Source organism: Gorilla gorilla, chromosome 6, assembly GCF_029281585.2.
Source record: "Gorilla gorilla gorilla isolate KB3781 chromosome 6, NHGRI_mGorGor1-v2.1_pri, whole genome shotgun sequence".
Lineage (NCBI taxonomy): Eukaryota > Metazoa > Chordata > Mammalia > Primates > Hominidae > Gorilla > Gorilla gorilla.
The window spans coordinates 53,394,199-53,413,562 of record NC_073230.2 but is presented as its reverse complement, the minus strand read 5'-3'; the positions used below and the strand labels follow the sequence as shown (position 1 = coordinate 53,413,562).

The 19,364-nt window shown below is 54.9% G+C and overlaps 1 protein-coding gene across 2 annotated transcripts in view; it reads right to left on the bottom strand.

The window, feature by feature from the left end:
• The window catches only part of ADCY1 (adenylate cyclase 1), a 147,407-nt gene extending 130,896 nt beyond the window's left edge, over nt 1-16,511 (bottom strand). The window contains exon 1 of one of the 2 annotated variants that reach the window (XM_055347810.1): nt 15,700-16,511. In XM_055347810.1, the coding sequence (XP_055203785.1) occupies nt 15,700-16,338 (639 nt within the window). In that variant the 5' untranslated portion in view covers nt 16,339-16,511. The remainder of the gene's footprint in view (nt 1-15,699) is intronic. The other variant, XM_055347811.2, reaches the window with a different exon arrangement.
• Between the last annotated feature and the right edge of the window lie 2,853 nt (nt 16,512-19,364).

Below are 19,364 nucleotides of genomic sequence, written 5' to 3'. Positions count from 1 at the left end.
AAGGCACAGGCAGAAGGTTGCCCCTGCTGGACAGCACCACCCTGACCACACCCTCTGCAGGCCAGACATGGGATGGCTGTCACCTGTGAGGGGTCAGAGAAGGCAGCAAAGACATCCAATAGGATGGTCTCTCCCAGACCCTGAGCATCAAGAAGGTGACCTTGAAATCTCCACTATGACCCTGAAGATCTCCACGGGACCTGAACACGGCCATTTAGCTTCCCTCTCGGTGCATTTGACAGAGCTGTCATCGTGGTGTGGATACCACTCAGATCCGGCTTTTTCCACAAACAAAACGCAGAGCATGTTAGGGTATATTCAGTGCTCAGAATCACCAAACACCATGGATGTCTGGAAAGGGTCAGGGCCAGAGCAGGGAGCTGGAAGACCCAGGGGCCATCAGACACGTGGGGCACTGGAGCTGCCAGAGCTAAGCCAGCAAGGCCTGCGGAGGAGCCTGCACAGGAGGCCACCACCCACTTTCTAAAGGAAGTGAAAGGCAGGTGGACCCCAGCCCTTAAAACAAAAACGACAATTAGGAACAACAAAACCTTCCTTGGAGATTTTCCACATCTTAGCTTCCTTTCTCCCCTGGTTTCCTCCTGCAACACAATAGGCTTAGATTACAAGTTTATGACAAGGAGTCCATGGGGGGTGGGGACATAGCACAGCTGGCGGGTCAGTTGTCAAGATGACCGACCCTCCCCGTTTGCATCAGAGCTGTTCCACGTGGGCTAGCAGCCCGTGGAGGCTGGGGGGATTGGCGGCCGGTCCCCCTCATCTCTGCACTATGTGGAGGTGCCCCTGCAAGCCCTCCCAGGGCCCAAGGAACCCTTTCTCAGAGGGAACCAGCCACTCCTCTCTTTTCGTTAGCTTGCCTCCCCATTTCTGTTAACTACAATCTGTCCTCACGAGAATGGGAACCATCACTACCTGCCCTTAGGATATCTGAAGGGCACTGTCACCAGTGAAACCAACACTCCCACTGGAAGCTTCAGACCCCCGTGGCCCCTGGAAAGGAAAAGCGCCGTCAAACAACCCAGTCCTCTAGGAGCTGGGCACTGCCTCCCTTCAAAAAAAAAAAAACCCACGGAGGAAGGTGGTTGAGAAGGGACTGCTGCAGAAAGGACACTTCAGTAGGGCTGGGTGTCATCTGCCAAGTGCCCCACACCTGCCCATGAGCACAGGGCTCACCAGCCGAGACACCCACACCCCCGCATTTTCCCAGATGAGCATCCTCAACCACCAAATGCATCCACTGCGTTGGAATTGAGAGTTCCAAACCTGTCCCCAAGGTCTGGAACTCTGGATTCTCTCCATGAAGCTCTCTGAACTCACGGCTAGAGGGGCATTTAGATCCAAAAGATGCAAGTCCCAGAGGCAAGGCAATTGTAATGTGGCTTAGCACATGTCACAATGAGAAGAAAGGCAGGCTTGGGTCACCACGAGCTACTCAGAGATGAGGGCTCCAGGGGCTGCAGGGGCCTGGGGGACAGGCGGCCTCCCCACCACAGCCCGCTGGCCACTCCTGGAGCAGGAGATCCAACCCTGGCCCAGCCCGGGCCATCTGCACACCACCACCACGCTCCCTGACCACAAGGTGGCCCAGAGCCACATGCTGCCCACACCAGCCAGGCCCTGGGTGGTACCAGGCTGCTGGTCTCCCAGTATGGACCCCCTCTCGGGCCCTCATCCCAGCAAGGGCTGTGCTGGGCTAAGAGTGAGGACAGGAGTCCAGGTGTCCTCACCAGGGTCAGACCCTGCCATAGCCCTGCCTTCTGCTTGCACCATCACTGTGGCTCAGTCTCTCCATCCACCAGATGGGCAGATTGGTGGCAACTGTAGTACCTACCAAATGAGCTTATCAAAGAGACCTAAGGAGAAACCCAACAAAGGACACTGCGTGGGACACAGGTTAGACTCTGAGGCATCAGGGTGAGCCTGGAGCACCATGCAGTGCCAGAAAGGAAAGTGTTACACACACACATACACACACACACACACACGCAATGATGCGGGTGTGTCAAAGGATACAGCAGCCAACTGAAAGAGCCCCCAATGGCCAAAGAGCCAGCACCTGGAAACACCCTGAAGAAATCTTCATGGGCCAGATTAACTCAGCCAGACAGCCAGGAAGAGAAGGGCTTCCCAGGGAGTCTGCTAGACTGAGCACCAGCATACTTGGAAAAGGTAGCCAGGAGGAGCAGGACCTGTCTGCAGGCCCTGGGGCATCTCTACTTGACTGTGCACCACCTGAAAACATCACCAGGGCCAGCTCCTCACTATGGGAGGCAGGTTAGACTCTGAGGCACCAGGATGAACTCGTGTTTGACTTAATTCACAGACGGGTACATATGCAAACGTTTATAGAAATGTGTGTGCACATATATGTTCTAGCTCTGCCTAATGAGAGAAAACTAGAAGCAATGGCTCCCCAGGAGCAACGAGGACACGAGGAGGCCAGGTAATGATCTTCAAAAAAATTCTCCAATAAAAGGAACTGGGGCTCCCTGGAGAAATGACTGATTCTTGGGCTCAGGCAGAGAAAATATTTGCTAATCAAGCAGACGGGCCTGGAGCACCTTGCAGGGCCAGAAAGTAAAGCAAGTGTCTCACACACACACACACACACACACACACACACACACACACAAATGATGGGGAGGGGGTGTGTCAAAGGACACAGGAGCCAATTGAAAGAGCTCCCAATGGCCAAAGTTGGAACAATTTGAGCAACACAAAGCAGTACTGAATTGTAACCCAAAGTATAAAATAAACATCAGTACTAATATAAATCAATGATTAAATAAAAAATAAATGAAGGATAACAGACAAATAGTCAAAAATTTGGAGCATTCCAAATCATTTATAGCTACTCTGCCTTCAAGAAGGTAAACTCCCCACTCCTTCAGTATGGGCTCAGCACAGTAACTTCCTTCGGAAAAACACAAAATGGAAAAGGAAAACTAAAGAGAAAACCTTTACGGAGGAGAAACCTGCCAATACCACCATAGCCAGCTGGTAACTGCCAGCACTGGCCATGATGAGTCCTGTTGACAGATGTGCCCTGACACAATGCGGTGAGGGCATGTCCTCTGAGGCCTCCTGCTGAAAACCAACACCCCAGTCTAACCATGAGAAAATCATCAGACACTGGAGGGTCACTGGACTAGCATCCCTCATGCTAGACACCACTCGTGGTCACTAGACTAGCACTCTGGAGGAGCCCTGGGCCCCTCCCCCAACCCAAGACGTCCCATAGTCCTTGGAGAAAGTATCCCAATTTGACATCATCATCCCACATCCCCAGGTACCTGTCCTTCCTCCCCTCCAGAGACAGGTGCCACTGCCCAAGCCAAACCTGCAAGTCCTCTGACGTTCTCTCTCTGTCCTTCTCAAGCCTTCATCAGGCCCTGCCCCTGACAGCCCTATGCCACCAACTTCTCTCTAACCCCACCGCCTGACACAACCCACAATCAGGCTGTAGTCAAAGTCCCCGTGAGGCAGACCCTCTCATCATCCCAGATTCTGGATGGAGCGCCACCTCCCTGGCACACAAGAGACCCGCTGAGCCCTGGACTCACCTCTGACCTGTCTGCCATGCCATGCACATACATGGGAGCACACGCCCCGGCAATGCCACAGCTCTGGGCAGAGCATGCTCTCAGACCCACAACCCTCATTGCAACCTTGGCCCAGAGGGGTTTCCCTCCTTTTACGGAGCAGCCTCCTGATCCCTGGACTGGTCTGGGTGGTCCCTTCTCACCCCAAGATCACTCCTATTGGGTATGAAAACCTCTCTATTGAATTTGCTCCCATTTTCAACATGACATCACCCGGGCTGCCCCAGCACAGTCTCTCAGCCTGGGTGGCATTCAGACTATCCATGGGGACAGGAGAACCACTGCAGGACAGTCCTCCAAACCAGCCTCTCCTGAGCAGAGCAAGAGTGCAGGCACAGGTGGGGGGGCCTGCTGGAGGGAGTGCTTTCTCATATGAACCAACAGCACTTGGGCCACAGGCCAGCAAAGGAGCTGACTCCACACAACTGCTCCCTGCACAGCACTGGGAATGTTCTCATTGGTAAATTCCCAGACTGCGATCAGCCTGCCATCTCCCAGGTGTCTGGATGGTGGAGTGGTCCCTCTGTCCCCCTCCCTGACTGAGCCCCCAGTGGACACCACTCAGTCCCTCCATGGTGCTCACCAGCGGCTGAGTGCTGGTGTGACGTCATTCTCTTTAAACTGTGGCTGCTTCTTCAGTGTCTCACACAAGCGGGTTTTTAAATTAACGTAATTGCTTGTTAGCTTCTGGTGTTTGAATTAATAAAAGTGTTTTAGAATTAGCATCATTTGAAACAGGGCCGGCAGAATGCTGATAATTGTTGGAGCCAGTGATGGGTACTCAAGAAATCACTGTGCTGGTCTCTCTACTTTTGTGTATATTTGAATTTTCCATAATAAAAATAAAATAACGTAATTTTTAAAAAAATAATTTGACAGGCTCTCCCTGAGCTCCCGTCATCAGGTTTCTAATGTGTGAAGCGATGTTCAACAGACCTGGGAAAGGATTCTCACGGGGAGCTGGAGAAGCAGCCGTCTTTGGTGCTTCCTGTGTAACCACTGGCACCTCAGTTCCAAGGGGGTGTTAGGGCCACATGCAGCCTGTTCCTCCATGGTGCCCCTCTCCAAGCCAGCCCAGCCTCTCCTCCCAGGTCATGCACACTCGCAAGGTCAGCTTAGGAGGGAGAAAGGAAAAAGCATTGGTAGAATCTGACATAAGGACACCAGCAGGAAAGTGAGGAACACAAGGCAGGGAAGTCAGGAAGACAGATGCAAGCCCCCAGGTGGTAGAGCACCCTGGGGACAGCTCCCATCAAAGGCAGTCCGCTCCCCATGTGTCTCAACACATCCCTGCCCAGAAGATCAATGAATGACACGGTGACCATCTGAGCCTCCCAGAGAGGGTAACACCAGAACCTCAGAACAGCGCCACTTCCAGCTTGTCCACCCCCACCCACCCACAGCACCTGTGACACCAGCCAAAAGGAGCCACACAATCAGCTGAGCTCTCAGGCACTGCCCATTTCTGACCCTTGAACAAACTGAAGCCAAGGTGCTTGGCATAAAAGATGTGCCCACCTGGGCCAGGCGTGGTGGCTCACACTGTAATCCCAGCACTTTGGGAGGCCGAGGTGGGTGGATCACCTGAGGTCAGGAGTTCAAGACCAGCCTGACCAACATGGAGAAACCCCATCTCTACTAAAAATACAAAATTAGCCGGGCATGGTGGTACATGCCTGTAATCCCAACTACTCAGGAGGCTAGGCCAAGGAAGGAGAATCACTCGAAACCAGGAGGCAGAAATGCAGTGAGATGAGATCGCGCCACTGCACTGCAGCCTGAGTAACAAGAGCGAAACTTCATCTCAAAAAAAAAAAAAAAAAAAAAAAAAGATGTACCCACCCAACGGGACCCTGCCAGTGACGAGATCCCACCCAGCACCAGGACACGGTCAGTGCTCATGAAACATCTGTGATGTCTGCAAGTACAGATTTTTAAAAATTAACTATCAGAGATATTTCAAAATCTTTAGGCTAAGCCAATGTTTCTTAAACTGTGTTCCCTCAGTTAATCACTGACACTGCAGGGCAGGTAGGGTTTGAGAAAACAGCTGTCACAGAAAACAAGTTCAACGAACAAGTATTTAAGATCCCTTTTGAGGCCACGGTTGTTTCAGAAAGGCAATGCATTCTCTTAAGAAGAGGCTATTCCTCTCATAGGCGAATGAAGGCAAAGGCACTCATGATTTCTGGGAGCATTGCCACTGAGCATGGCTCCAGCACAGGCTTGCTGCACTGGCTGGCACATGGTGCACACCAAGGTGACCAACCAGAATGCTCACTGCCACATGCTCCCTGGGGAACAGAATGTTCCAGAGCAGGCTGCCCTGACTCCCGGCACAGGCCTGCAACTGCCTGGCATCTCCTGAACTTTCCACCATCCTCCTAAACAGACTCGCCCTCATCAGCTGCATGCTTACTACAATAATGCTGCTTCCAGAGACTGGACAGTAGAGCAGAGAAAACCCACAGGTGCCCCCACAGGCTGGGAGAGAAGCCCTCCTGGAGTGTAACCAGGTAATGCTTCACATGGAAAGCCTAGATGCTGGCCACAGGCTGGGACCTCTAGACCTGGCTCTAGACTGTGTGGTAGGTGGGGGGCACAGGGGGCATAGAATGCAGTATTAAACAGGTTTATCGAGAAAGCACTGAGCCCAGTTGTCAGGGAAGGGCGCTAGAAAGACCATGTCCAGGGACAGGAGGTCAAGTGAGTCCTTAGGGCTAGTGGCCAAGAGCCAGCCAGAGAACCACAGTTAAAGACATACAGCAGGGGGCAGCGGGGGGCTCTGTCCCAGGAACGGCCCTGCTGTGAAGGGGCCATCCTCTTCGTCCACAGTGGGTGCCTGACATCTCCACACTCGGACATGTGATTCCTTGGGCCCCACGCCACCTGTTGCGTAAACAACAATTCCCCATCCATCAGAAGCATCGATGCTCCCAGGAAGTGGGGGCCACCAGAGCCAGGGTGTGCCACACGCAGCAGGACGGCAATCAGGTGAACCAGGTCAGTAAGAAAAGGGCACGCAGAGCCTGGCATGGTGGCTCACACCTGTAATCCCAGCACTCTGGGAGGCCAAGGTGAGGTATCACCTAAGCATAGGAATTCAAGACCAGCCTGGGAAACATACTGACACTCCATCTCTACAAAAAATAAAATTAGCCAGGCATGATGGTGCACTCCTGTAGCTCTACCTACTCTGGAAGCTGACACGGGAAGATCACTTGAGCCCAGGAGTTCAAGGCTGCAGTGAACCATGACAATGCCACTGCACTCCAGCCTTGGCTATAGAGAGAGACTTTGTCTCAAAAAAAAAAAACAGGGCACAGTGGCTCATGCCTGTAATGTCAACACTTTGGGAGGCCAAGGCAGGTGGATCACCTGAGGTCAGGAGTTCGAGACCAGCCTGATGAACATAGAGAAACCCCATCTCTACTAAAAATACAAAATTAGCCGGGTGTGGTGGTGCATGCCTGTAATCCCAGCTACTCAGGAGGCTGAGGCAGGAGAATCGCTTGAACCTGGGACTCGGAGGTTGTGGTGAGCCGAGACGGCGCCACTGCACTCCAGCCTGGGCAACAAGAGTGAAACTCCATCTCAAAAAAAAAAGAAGGGGGAAAAGAACACTCAGGTGGCCAAGCACCGGGAAGCCAGGCCAGCCAAACACCATGCATCTGCATTTTCTCAGGCTGAGCCACTTCCCAAAGGCTGAAGAGTCTACTTCAGAGAAGAGTCTACTTCGGAGAAGGAAACAAGGAAACACTGTACTCTGATAAAAGAGCTCCTCTGTATTTTTAGAATCAAAACAAAAAGTTGTGCTCAGATTCAGAATGTGCTACCAGCATGGACTTTCTCCTCTGCAGGGCTCGGAGGCTGTAGTGCAGGGCTCCCAGCACTTCTGGGGACCCCACCACACTGCTGGCAGCATCCTGTCCACCTGCTCCCAGGTTCCTCTAAATGTTACCAATGCTCTTGCACTTGTATGCACACACAAGCATACACGCATGGAAACACATGCACATGTAAGAACACACATGCATGCACACATGCACATGGGCATGCACCAACACACAAACATGCACATCCACACACGATGTGTACACACAGTCACACGTATCCACATGCACATGTGTGCACACAGGCACATGCCCATACAGAGGCCCCACCCAGAGAGCTGTGTTCAGGCTCTACGAAGTCACACCCGAGCTCTGGGAAGCAGACAGCTCTTCTCAGCTCCAGGCTTTCTTCCCAACCCAAACTGAAGGCAGAGCGAACACTAAAGCCTGGAGATCAAAGCAGTTCCTGCCATCCCTTTAATCCAGGGAGATGGGATTGTTCCAGGGACTGTGCTGCCTTCAGCACAAAGCCAGAGCTAGGCTGCTGCGGTGGGCTCCTATTCTCCTTGCCCTGCCCCCAGGGATTCCCCCACACCTCATACATCCTTCCTGGGGCTGGCATCTCTGCACGGCAGAGGGAAACACACATGGGGTAGGAGAACAGATGGGACCCCCTTAGCAAAATACTGCAGAAGACACCCCATGCTCCACTGAGAAAAGAGCCCAGATCAGCCTGAAGAGGGCACAGGGAGCTGAAGGGTTAAAGGGGACAGAGGAGAAACACTGGGAGGGAGAACAGGAAGACTGGGCGATGGAGGCAGGCCCCCCACCCCACCCCCTCACCCCCTGCCAGGTGCCTGCCCTGGCCTGCACTAGAGAGGGGCACAGCCGAGTGGCAGGCAGCCCCACTCCCTTCCCTAAGGAAGGCTTTAGAGTCCTAGCCCGGTCCCTGCCTCCACAGCTCCCAAGTCCCATGTGGACATGCCTGTCCTCCCACTAGCCCTCACTACACTTCCATGATGCAGGTAAGACTGGCAGCCTGGCTTCCCTTCACAAGCCAGATTCTGAGATTGCCAAGGTCACGGAGCTGGAGGTGCGGGAACTGGGCTTCAACCCAGGTCTCTGTGGTGGTGCTGCTGAGACACAGGGCACAGGCTGCCCTCCCTCAGAGACCAGGATGGCACATCTACTCAAAAGACCCACATACTAGTAACAGTGAAGTGAGTGTAGGTGAGCATGAACATGTAAGTGTGCATTAGTTTACAAGTGTGCATGTCAGTGCACTTATTGTGAGTGTGCATCAGTGTGCAAATGTGCATTGCTTTGTGAGTGTGTGAATCTATAAGTGGGTGAGCATGCATTTGTGAGTGTACTGTGTGTGTGTGAGCTAGTGTGTAGGTACAAAATGAGTGTGAGGGTGCATGTGAATGTGTAAGTGCATGCACGCAAGTGGGTATGGATGTGTGAGTATGCACTGGTTTATGAGTGTGTGTTTCTGTCTGATTATGTGCATGCATGTTTGGGGGGAGAATGGGTGTGAGTGTATGCATCTGGGAGGGCTTTTGTGTGGGTATGTGAATGTATGTGTGTATGTGTGTTTATGTGTGTGTATGAGCATGTGTTTATACATGAGCATGTGTGTTTGTGTATGTTCATGCAAAGAGGAGGGATGGATATAACTCATATGCTCAAATGGACAGCAGGAAAGGTCTCTTCCTATTACCTTGCTCAGCCCCTCAGGGTAAAGGGAGGAGCCTGTGGTCGTGTGAACTCCCCAAGGGGGTTATGTGGACATGGCTAGGTGGCCAGGCTGCTTCTCCTGCCCAAACCATTGCCCCTGCCACTTCAGCTCCCATGCTGCTTGGGGCTCAAAAACATGGCTGAAAAGGGGTCAGCCTGGCATGATGGCCACAGGGATGCCAGCTTCCACTGTGGACACATGGCCACCTCCGACTGGGGCTGTTCCGCAGGGTGTTTAGTACAGTTGTCAGAGAACACTTGGGCTAAACAGACTATGCCTGCCACCTGCATTCTGGGAGTCTCTCCCAACATTTGATCAAGACCAGCGCCTCGCTGCAGCTATTCAGTTTTACTAAGTCACAGACTAACTAGTAGGTCATCAGCTACATACAGCTATGTATGTAAGTGACGGTAAGGGGTAGGTCCCACTTCACTGAGCCCGGAACAGTGTGGGGAGGACAGGGAACGCCTCCCAGGCACAATCCATTCATATTAACTGGAGGATGTATCTGTTCTACAAAACCACAGAAGGGAGCTACTGTTCCCTTTGGTGAGGGAGAAACTGAGGCATGGGGCTCATCCCAAGCCCAAAGTCACACATATACACTAGAGCCCCTGAAATGCCAGAAGAGTCACCCACCTCACATGCCCACCAGCTTCCGTCTGAGTCAGGAAATGGTCCAAGGACATTTCTGGGCATCTGCAGGAACCTGTGAACCTAAGGAGTTGATCCCTGGCCCTCTCAACCTCAGAGATGTGACAGGAGAGGGACATCAACCTAAAACCACCATGAGCCCCAAAAGGGCAGGCAAACAACTCTAAAAGCCAGTGGTGACAGTGGCAAGCGGACACCACTGACCGCAGCCTGCTGAGTGGTCCCCTCAGGTCCTCACACAGCCCCCAGCACACTCCCACCTCCTGGTGGCCACACTCGGCACTGCTCTTGGGAGAAAGGGCAAGTCCACAGTGTGGTTTTGCCCCACTTGGGCCTTTGCGGGACTCGCCCCACTACTCTCGCTCGCTCGCTCGCAGCCCTGTGCTTGGTCCAGTGATCCTGGCTGAGCGCCCAGTCCACAGGGAAGCCGCCTCACGTGGTTAGGCCTGGTCTGTCCCCTGTGCACACCTTCAAAGGTCACCTGAATGTCCTGCCCTGTGGGACTACAGTGTGAGTTATTGACCAGGGTCTCCCCAATAGACTGCAGCTTCCCAGAGGAAGGGAGGTCTTATTCTCCCGGTACCCCAGCCCCGTGCTCAAGCCTGGCACCTAAACACCGTGGGGTCATGGGAACCAGCGCAGAGAGGCAGGGAGGCCCCGGCAGCTGCAGACTCCACCCCTGTGCTCCCAGCTCTTCTCTGGTCCGTGAAGGAGCTGCCCCCCGGCCCCTCAGCCCACTGTCCATCAGTGCGACCAGACTCAGCACATGTCTAGGGCTCCTTCCACAGTGCAGCCCCTGCTGGGCACATTGTGGAGGGGCAGAGAAAAGCCCCTGGGCCCACTGGATCACTTCAGAGGTGGAGTGAGTGGGAGCCCCTGGCCCGATGCCCAGGACCATTCTCCCTCTCTTTTGTCTAGACTCATTTCCTGCTCACCCTCATCACAGCTGCCCTGACAGGGGCAATTCTGGAAGCTTTTTATGTTAAAGTTAACTGCCCTTGAGAAAGGATAAGCCAGGGGGTGAAGGGAAATGGACCAGGGGACCACCCACCCCTACGAGAAAAACAAAAATGGGGGGGAGGGGGGGCGGGGCAGTTTCCAGGGGCATGGATGTCCCCTGCTGTTGCTCCCTAAACACTAAACACAGGCCTGGGGGCAATCTGGAGCTGGAGGAAGCAGCGAGGCTGCCACAGGACTGAAGCCAGAGTCGGGAGCACACTGTGGGGGCCATGCCCAGGACAGCAGCAAAACTGACCTCAGGAAGAGCGTCCAGCCAAGGACAAGGAGACTACCTTCAGGTCGCCAGGCCACCACACAGCAGGAGGCAGGGAAGCCCACTCCCTACCTTCACACAGCCTGACCCCTGTGCCAGGAGGAGCACCCCACCTCTCACCCTCCCTGACCCAGCTCTAACCCTAGCCCTGTCGCTGTAGGCAGTGGCTCCACCAAGGCAGAGGGATGCACAGCAGATGGGTACTCCATGGTGACAGGACCAGGCTGCAGGCCACGAGGATAAGGGGGCCAGTGGGAGGGGAAGTGGAGGAGGGGTCCGTGGGGGAGTAGGGGCCAGCCACAGAAGGTGGGGCCCAGCCAGGGGAGGGACCAGCAGCAGGAGGGGCTGGTGGGGGAGGAGGATCCCAGCCGGGGAGGAAGGCCCAGCCAGAGGAGGGGCCAGCAGGGGAGGTAGGGCCAGCAGAGGGAGAGGCTGGGGAAAGGGAGGCAGGGCATGGGGTTAACTGGGAGTTGACAGCATGTTGGGCAGTGGGCACAGGGCACACAAAGGCATATGGGACACAGCCTGAGGGCTGGCAGATTGGTGTCACCAGCGCACACCTAGGCCACGAGCTTTGCTATCAACAACCAGGTCATCCAGGGCTCTTGAGCCCTATGATTCTGCGTGCTGGGGTTAGGTTGTTTCACCTCCAAGCAACCAAGCCATGGTTCTGAACCAGAGCTCAGACATAACTGGGGCTGCACAGGGAAATTTCAGCTGACTCCCATTTCTCCGTGATAATCATGATTTCTGTTATCCTGCCTACAGCTAAGAACTCGGCAGAACTGAAATGTATTTCATTTACATTGATAAGCAATGAAATTGAAAGCATATAATTTGCACACTGCAATGGATCCCTACTACTTCAGAAAAAAATTAAGTAAAAATACAATATCCTGATTCACACTGGTCAAAAAGTGGGTATTTCGAGGCGGTGCAGAGTAAAGTAGAAAAGGGAGGAAGCTCAGAGCTGGCAGAGACCAGGCCTTCTTCTTGCACACATGTGCTGCACCCTGGTTCTCCCCAGGCAATGCAGGGCACAGGGTGGGAAGCTGACCCCTGTGGGAAGGACTGGGGCCCTGCCCAGGCCCCCCTTTCCCAAGATTCCAAGCTGCTCCCTCTGAGGCTCTCTGAGTCTGTGAGTGGCATCACAAGAGGCCAAGCCCAGACATCCAGAGTCTCCCTTTCTCCGCCTTCCTAATCCCCCATGTTCCTTGGCACTCACCCCTACCCCACCCCCACGATCTTCAGCCCACCCTGGCAGGCCTTGCCCCCTACTGACTGTGAGCAGCCATGGATGTCTTGAATAGGATGCTTTCAGTTCTGACAGGTGCTCGGCTAAATAAAAATGAATTGTATTTCATATAGGTACAATCAGTGACCCAAATGCAAGGGGCTGGGAGAGGAAAGGAACTCAGTTCTGGCCACTTAGCACATATTTATGGATACCTCCCCCTCAGTGCTGGCCCAGGTAGGAACAAGGCTGTTTCCCCTAAAGACCTCTCTGCTCAGGGACATCAGCATCAAGCACTTCTCCGGGGGAGGAGCTAAGCCCTAGCTACTCAATTCCACCTGTGCTAATAGTCATGCACACTAGCTTTCAGCGTTCTCTCCTCTGTCCCCCAGAGTCCTGGGGCAGCTTGGGCTTTACAGGAGAGGAACCAGATGCCCCAAAGCACCCAGGCTGCATTCCCAGAGCCCTGCGCACCAGAACTGGAACAATGAATGCTGCAGGGAACCCTGAGAGCCTTGCTTTGGAGGGGCAAAGGCTCTGGAAAGAAAAGACAAGAACTTTCTCCATAGCTCAGAGCAGGGACTTGAACCCAGGCCTCAGAAAGCGCAGGCTTTTTCCAGGCCTCCTTAGGGCTATCCTTGATAAGAAGGCATTTGGGTCTCAGAGAAAGGGGTGGGATTCAAGGGAGGGAGCTCCTTTGCCCCACGGAGTTAACCCGACTCTGGAGCTCACTGGGCTCAGCACCAGGAGATCACTGTGGAGATCTCAGACTCTGAAGCAGCATCCTGCTATGTATGCAGTGAGGGAAATCCCCTGCAAAGATTCCTTCGTTCATTCACTCCATTTTTCATCCTCTTTGGGACATCCACTCCATGCCCAGCATGGCTATTACCCGCCCAAAACTCAGTATGGAGGACAAGGTGCTGTCAACGAGTGACTGCACTGCACAGTGGCACAGGTCTGAATAGAAGGTGGATGGTAAAGCAGTGAAGAGCAGCAGAAACATCAATGCTGTGTAAATGTGTGTGCTTGTCTTCTTCACCATCTCAAGCACCAAACTGCAGAGCTCATTATGGACAGATTTCACAGGCTCCTGGAATTCTCTAATTGGAAAACAGAATCCCTGGGAATCATCTGCCCTGCTCCCCCCACTGTAAGTCTCCCTGCATTGATCCCCATGTGTTCGTCAGTATCACTACCACCTGTATAGACACGTGGACTTGAATAGAACATTCTAAAGAGGCCAATATGTGCTTTTCCAATAGGAAGTGTTTGCCTTCACTACAACCCTGCAGGGGGCCATTCTGCCCTTTACACAGGTGAGAAACCTGAGGCTCAGTGAGGGAAGGCTTTGGATTGCCCAGGGAGTCACAGCTAGCAGGGAAACCCAGATGTCTGCTCCCTAAGAATCCTTGCTCCCAGGATGGGCTTCCTTCCCCACTACAGTGACAGTCACAGGGGCTCATCTTATCCCAGGGGGAGAGGCAGAGTTCCCTGTGTCCAGAAACTCCTTTATAGACTCTCCCCTCTCTCGTTTTTAATCTTTAATTCTCTAAAAGAAATGACTACAGGCTATATAGGAAATGTCTTTATTTTAAAAGAGAAAGACAATAACGCAGCCTTTTATTACACCAGCTGAATCCCTGGTGTAATAAGAGAGAATGCAGTGTGGTTGGGATCCCTGGGCCTGCCCAGGGACCAAGCTCAGCCCCTCCCTATTCCCGAGCTGCCCTGGCATCTGGTCAGATTGGGGAGGCCGTCTTGCGGTTGCGGGTCTGGCTGTGGGGGCCAGCATGAGGCCGAGGCTAAACACAGACAGATGGGGGGTGGAGGCAGTAGGAGATACAGGAATGCCCCCTGAGAATGGTAAGGCAAGGCCCACGTGCTGCCCACAGGAGGCTGTGGAAAAGCCGCCTTCCCCTCCAGGACATGAAGGCCTCTGGCTCCTTTCCCCTTTCCTCAGCCTTTAGCCATCCTTTTGTGCCTCTGCCCTTCACCTCTACCTCTCTTCCTCTCTTCCTCCGACGCCCTCTTTGACAATTCTCCATGTACTCCTGCCTTCTTCCCTCCCGCCCCTGCCCACGGGTTGAGCACATGCTGGTCTCTCTCTGACCCTAAGACACAAGTCCAGTGATGTGTCTATCCCTGTGCCAGGTTGAGCATCTCACGGCTCCTCTGGCTGTGTGCTGCCCCTGGCATCACCGTCTAAGGATGCCTCCTTAGATCCTTGGGTGCTGGTCCCCTGGGGCCGGGCTGTGGGACTCCTTACCACCGCCCCCCAGTTATTCTTCCCTAATCTCCCTGGATTCAGCTTCCCCTCCGACCCCTTACCTCTCCCCAATTTGCTCCCACCACTGCTTCCTTTCGTGAGATGGGCTCCCCCACTCCATTTGAGTCATACCATCCCCCTGCTAAACTGCAGCTAGAGGCAGAAACAAAACCCTCCTCAGGGTCTTCCATATCTCCCCACCCCCCACTCCCCAGCCCCATCCCCGCGGCCCGTTGGAGATGGGCACAAGGGGAAGCTCTCAAAGCCCCGCCGTGGGGCAAAGACCTCTGGTCCACGTCCACCTCCGGGCAGTTGGAAGAGCGGGCTCCTCCAGGGCCCAGGAAGAGTCCGCGGCAGGCAGACAGCGTCCCCGTCCTTGCAACCATCTCGCCCGCCCGACTGGGAAGACAGTGACAAAGTTCGGGCGCAGAGAAGGCAGGGTCAGGGCAACCGCCGAGTGGCAGCGGCAGGGACTAGACTGTGTTTGACCTTGGCAAACCCCACTCTTTCTGGGCCGGAGGCATGTCCACAGAAGGGTGGCCAGCAAGGCTGGAAGAGCCGAAGTCCTTTCCCACCACCCATATACTCCCCTCGGGTCCGCAGGGCTGGGAGGCGAGCCCAGCACGCGCTCTAGGTGCGCAGGGGAAGAGCCCAGCGCTGCGCGCAGAGCCGGCCTTGGAGCTTGCCCTGGGGGTCCGCTCTCCTCGCCCACTTTCACGCCCTCTGTGGGGATGGGTGCGGCAAAAGACCGGCGGACCCCTCTGGCCGCCGTCTGGCCGCTCATCAGCTCCCTGACCTTGGCCAAACCTTTCTCTCTCCACACCTGTCTCCCCTCTCCACACTTCACGCCAGGGGCGCTTCGTGGATTGTAACTCTGAAGAGAGCCCTGGCCGGAGGGTGCCAGCCGCGACTGCGTCCCCAACTCGCAGGAGTGACCTTGAACACACCCCCACTCGGAGCCTCAGTGTCCCCACCCGCCGCATAGGAAAAAGCGCGCCCGACTCCGGGCAATCCCAGCATCGTCCCAGCAAGTGTGTCCGAGACCAGATGAGGGGTGCGCGGCTGCACTTACCGTCCTCCAGAGACGTGGGCGCTTGGCGGGGACCAAGGTGGCTGTGACCAGCAAGTGCGACGCAGCCACCACGAGCCCAAAGCCGATGGCCAGCAGGCTGCGCACGGGCAGCAAGGCATAGGACACGAAGGTGACCAAAAGGAGCTGCCAAACCCCTTGTTCGGCGGTCGCTGGCCCCCCAGCGGCCCCGGCGGAACCCCGGGCGGGGCCGCCCAGCGCGAAAGGACAGCAGAGCAGCGCGAAGGTGAGGCTGAAGAGCAGCGCCAGCTGGCCGACCTGCTGCAGCTGGGGCACCTGCAGGGACCGGACGTTGGTTACCACCAGCAGCGCCAGGAAGAGGACGCAGTGCACCGGGTGTGAGCCCTTGGCCAGGCCGGGCGCGGGCCCCGGCGCGCCCAGCAGCTCGGCCAGCGCCAGCGCGCCCGCCAGCAGGCTGAGAACGGCCAGCGCCTTCAGCGTGGCCGCCTGCTCCAGCCGCAGCGTGTAGCCGCGGAACAGCGCCTCCAGCTCTGGGCAAGCGAACTCCTCGTCGCACGCCCGGAGCCCGCGCCGGCGGCTTGGCCCGGCCGCCCGCTCGGCGCCCCCGGGCTCGCCCGCGCCGCCTCCGCCGCCGCCTCCGCCGCGCGGCGCCCCCGCCATCTCAGCGCCATGCAGCGGCCGCGGCCGCGGGCGCGCCCCTCGCCGGCCCGGGGCGCCGGGGCGCGGGCGGCGGCGCCGGGGCGGGCGGGCGGGCGGCGGGCGGCGAGGCGCCGGGGCGCGGGGCGGGCGGAGTTGGGGCGCCGGCTGCCCCGCGCGCGCGCCCGGAGCGCGTCCCCTCCCGCCCGCCGCGCCTGCGCACTGGAGCCCGCCCGTGCCCCGACCGTGGTCCTCGGCGGCGACCGCGCTGCGACAGCCGAGCCCCGGGAGCCGCGAACCTGGGCGCGCACAGCCCGCGCCCCAACTCCGCGTCCTGCGTTCCCGCCCGCCGGAGGAGCCGCGTGACCTCGAGTACCTGCCTTGTCCCCTCCGAGCCTCAGTTTCCCCACCGTGCACAGTGGAACCCACCCTCTTGGCGTCACCTGGGGAGTCGAAAATACTGAAATCCTGCGAAATTCCCTGTTGCGGGGCAGTTAATCTTGGAAAATATGTGCCTTCACCCCCCTCAATAAAACCAGGCCACTAGATTTGAGAGGGGCCCGCGTCTGACTGCGAACCCAGGGCCCTCGCCCCTACGAGACGGAGAATCGACGTCCAAGAATCCCCGGGGTCAGGAGGAAGGTGGAGGCCTGGGGCGTACGTCCCTTCCATGCGCATGAGGGACCCCCCTCGCCCCTCGGCAATTCTTCCCTAAGCTCTAGGGTCGCGGAGACCCTGTGGGCGGGTGCGGGCTGCGGGAGCTGTGCTGGGGAGGCGGCGGTGGTGAAGTCCAAGAAACAAAGTCCTGGGTGTCGGCCCGAGGGATTCCTCCTGGGTACTGAACTGAACCAGGATGGGCTCCTGGCAGTGCTGTGTCCCGGGAAGAAGGTGTGAGGCTGTAGGTGCAGAAATGGGGCAACAGATGAAAGGAAAAGGGGCGCTGCTGTTTGCCTTAACGATTAGCTGGATACCCGAGAGAGAGCGAAACGTTTTCTTCTAGCAGGACAATTGGGAGGGAAGGACCCGCTGGCCCATGGGGGTTAAAACGCGCGAGTCGAATTCCACTGCTTACATTCATTCACTATGAGGGAGACAACTTTGTGCTGGTGCTTCAAGTACATGATGTCATTTGGTGCTCAGACGGCCCCTGGGCTGCCTGCATCCCCCTTACAGTGAGGATCTCTCATGATCAGCTCCCTCCAAGGGGCCTAGAGAGGAGTAGCCACTGCAAGAACCCCTGCCTCCTCCATTACCCCGGCTGCTTCTCGTCCCCTCAATATGGATAGACCAGGAACTGGGATCCCATGAAATAATGGAGACCAGGAGGCTAGGCCCCCTGCAGAAGGCCCCACTCCCAGAAACCCGGATTTAAGGGATCTCGCCCAGGCATTGGTCTATTTTAGAAATGCCCCAGGGATTCCATTAACTCTCAGGGATTCCACGTGTTGTTATACGGAACAAAGGTTAGAATTTGAGGCATTTCCATTTTATCTGGAATTGGTTTCAGGTTGAACCGTACAAAATTGACATTTTTGTAAAAGAGCCAAAGTTGTCACATGTCAGCTCTTTCATATGCTTCAACTTAATAGTTGCAGATGATGACACCTCTAGGCTTTGTCTAGAATAGGGGCACTTTCCCATCCCTTGTCCCCAGTAGCTCACACCAAAGGCCCCCAGCAGACACTTGATGACAGCTGGTCCCTCCTCCTGGAATAGCATCCCCAACAGAACATCCTTTCTGAAACCTTTCTGGCTCCTTCTGGCACAGCTCGTTGCTTTCTCCCCAGTCCCAGTCTTCCGTGAAAATTCATACCCACCGCTCTGTAGCCTCATTTTCTGTTCATTTGCCTTCCTCCCCTCTTTGAGCTGAAGCCCTCAGAGGGCAACACTGGCTCTGAAAAGATGGCATGGCCCAACCTCTGTCACTGACTTGAGAAGGCACCTTCTTCTATCCACTAGTCCCCTGCTTATCCCCAAATAGTAGCAAAGTCTGCAAGATTTTTCTTTTCAAGTGTTAAGATTGAAGTGAAGATTTTCTTGTTAACTAGTGTGGTATATTTTTGGATCCTAACAATTTTATTAAAGAAAAGCTGAATAATATCCAAAAAGGATCAAACTACATGAAAATGAAAAACGTATGATAAAGTTAATCTGGGTGCCAAGTTTACAAATAAATGGCACCTTCTTTTACCTGTTTTGGCTCTCAACTTTGTCCTCACTCAAAAAATGACATTCAGACAGGTGCAGTGGCTCATGCCTGTAATCCCCGCATTTTGGGAGGCCAAGGCAGGGGGATCATTTGAGTCCAGGAACACGAGAGCAGCCTGAGCAACATAAGGAGGCCTCATCTCAACAAAAATTTAAAAATTAGCTGAAAGTGATGGTACATATCTTTAGTCCCAGCGGCAAATGAGTTTTAAGGGAGGCTAAAGTAGGAGGATTACTTGAGCCCAGGAGTTTGAGGCTGCAGTGAACCATGATCTTACACTCCAGCCTGGGTGACTTCTCTTTTAATAAGAGTCTGTCTCTTTAAGAAAAAAAAAAAAAAAATCATTGGCAAGATTGGCAGCAACTGCTTTCAAACGAGGTTATAAGGATTTAGATTAGGCCTTGGACGGAAAGAGGTTCACTCATAGGTGCAGTACCCTTTGCTTCCTGCCACACATGCTTGTCCTAATATGAAGTCCTAATAAAGTATCCAGGGATACATGGTGTGGTGTGGTTTACATGTCATTCTCATGTCTGTAGTTCTCATTGATGCTCCATGGCATCTTGGAAGGCAGATTTTATCACCCTCATTTTGTTGATGAAGAAGCAGAGACCTAGACATGCTCTGGAGCTGGCCCCAAGGCACAGAGAGGACCAGATTCTGGTGGGAATCTGGGGGTCCTCCAACTCGTGTTGTTAAACCCTGGGAGGGGTAAGAATTGAAAAATGTTATTGTCAGTGGTGTGGACTTGAGCTGTGAATATGTTAATACTGTCTCCACATTTCCTAGGTTGGAAGAAGAAGGCCTTCAGATGGGCAGTTTGCACCAGGCATAACAGGGA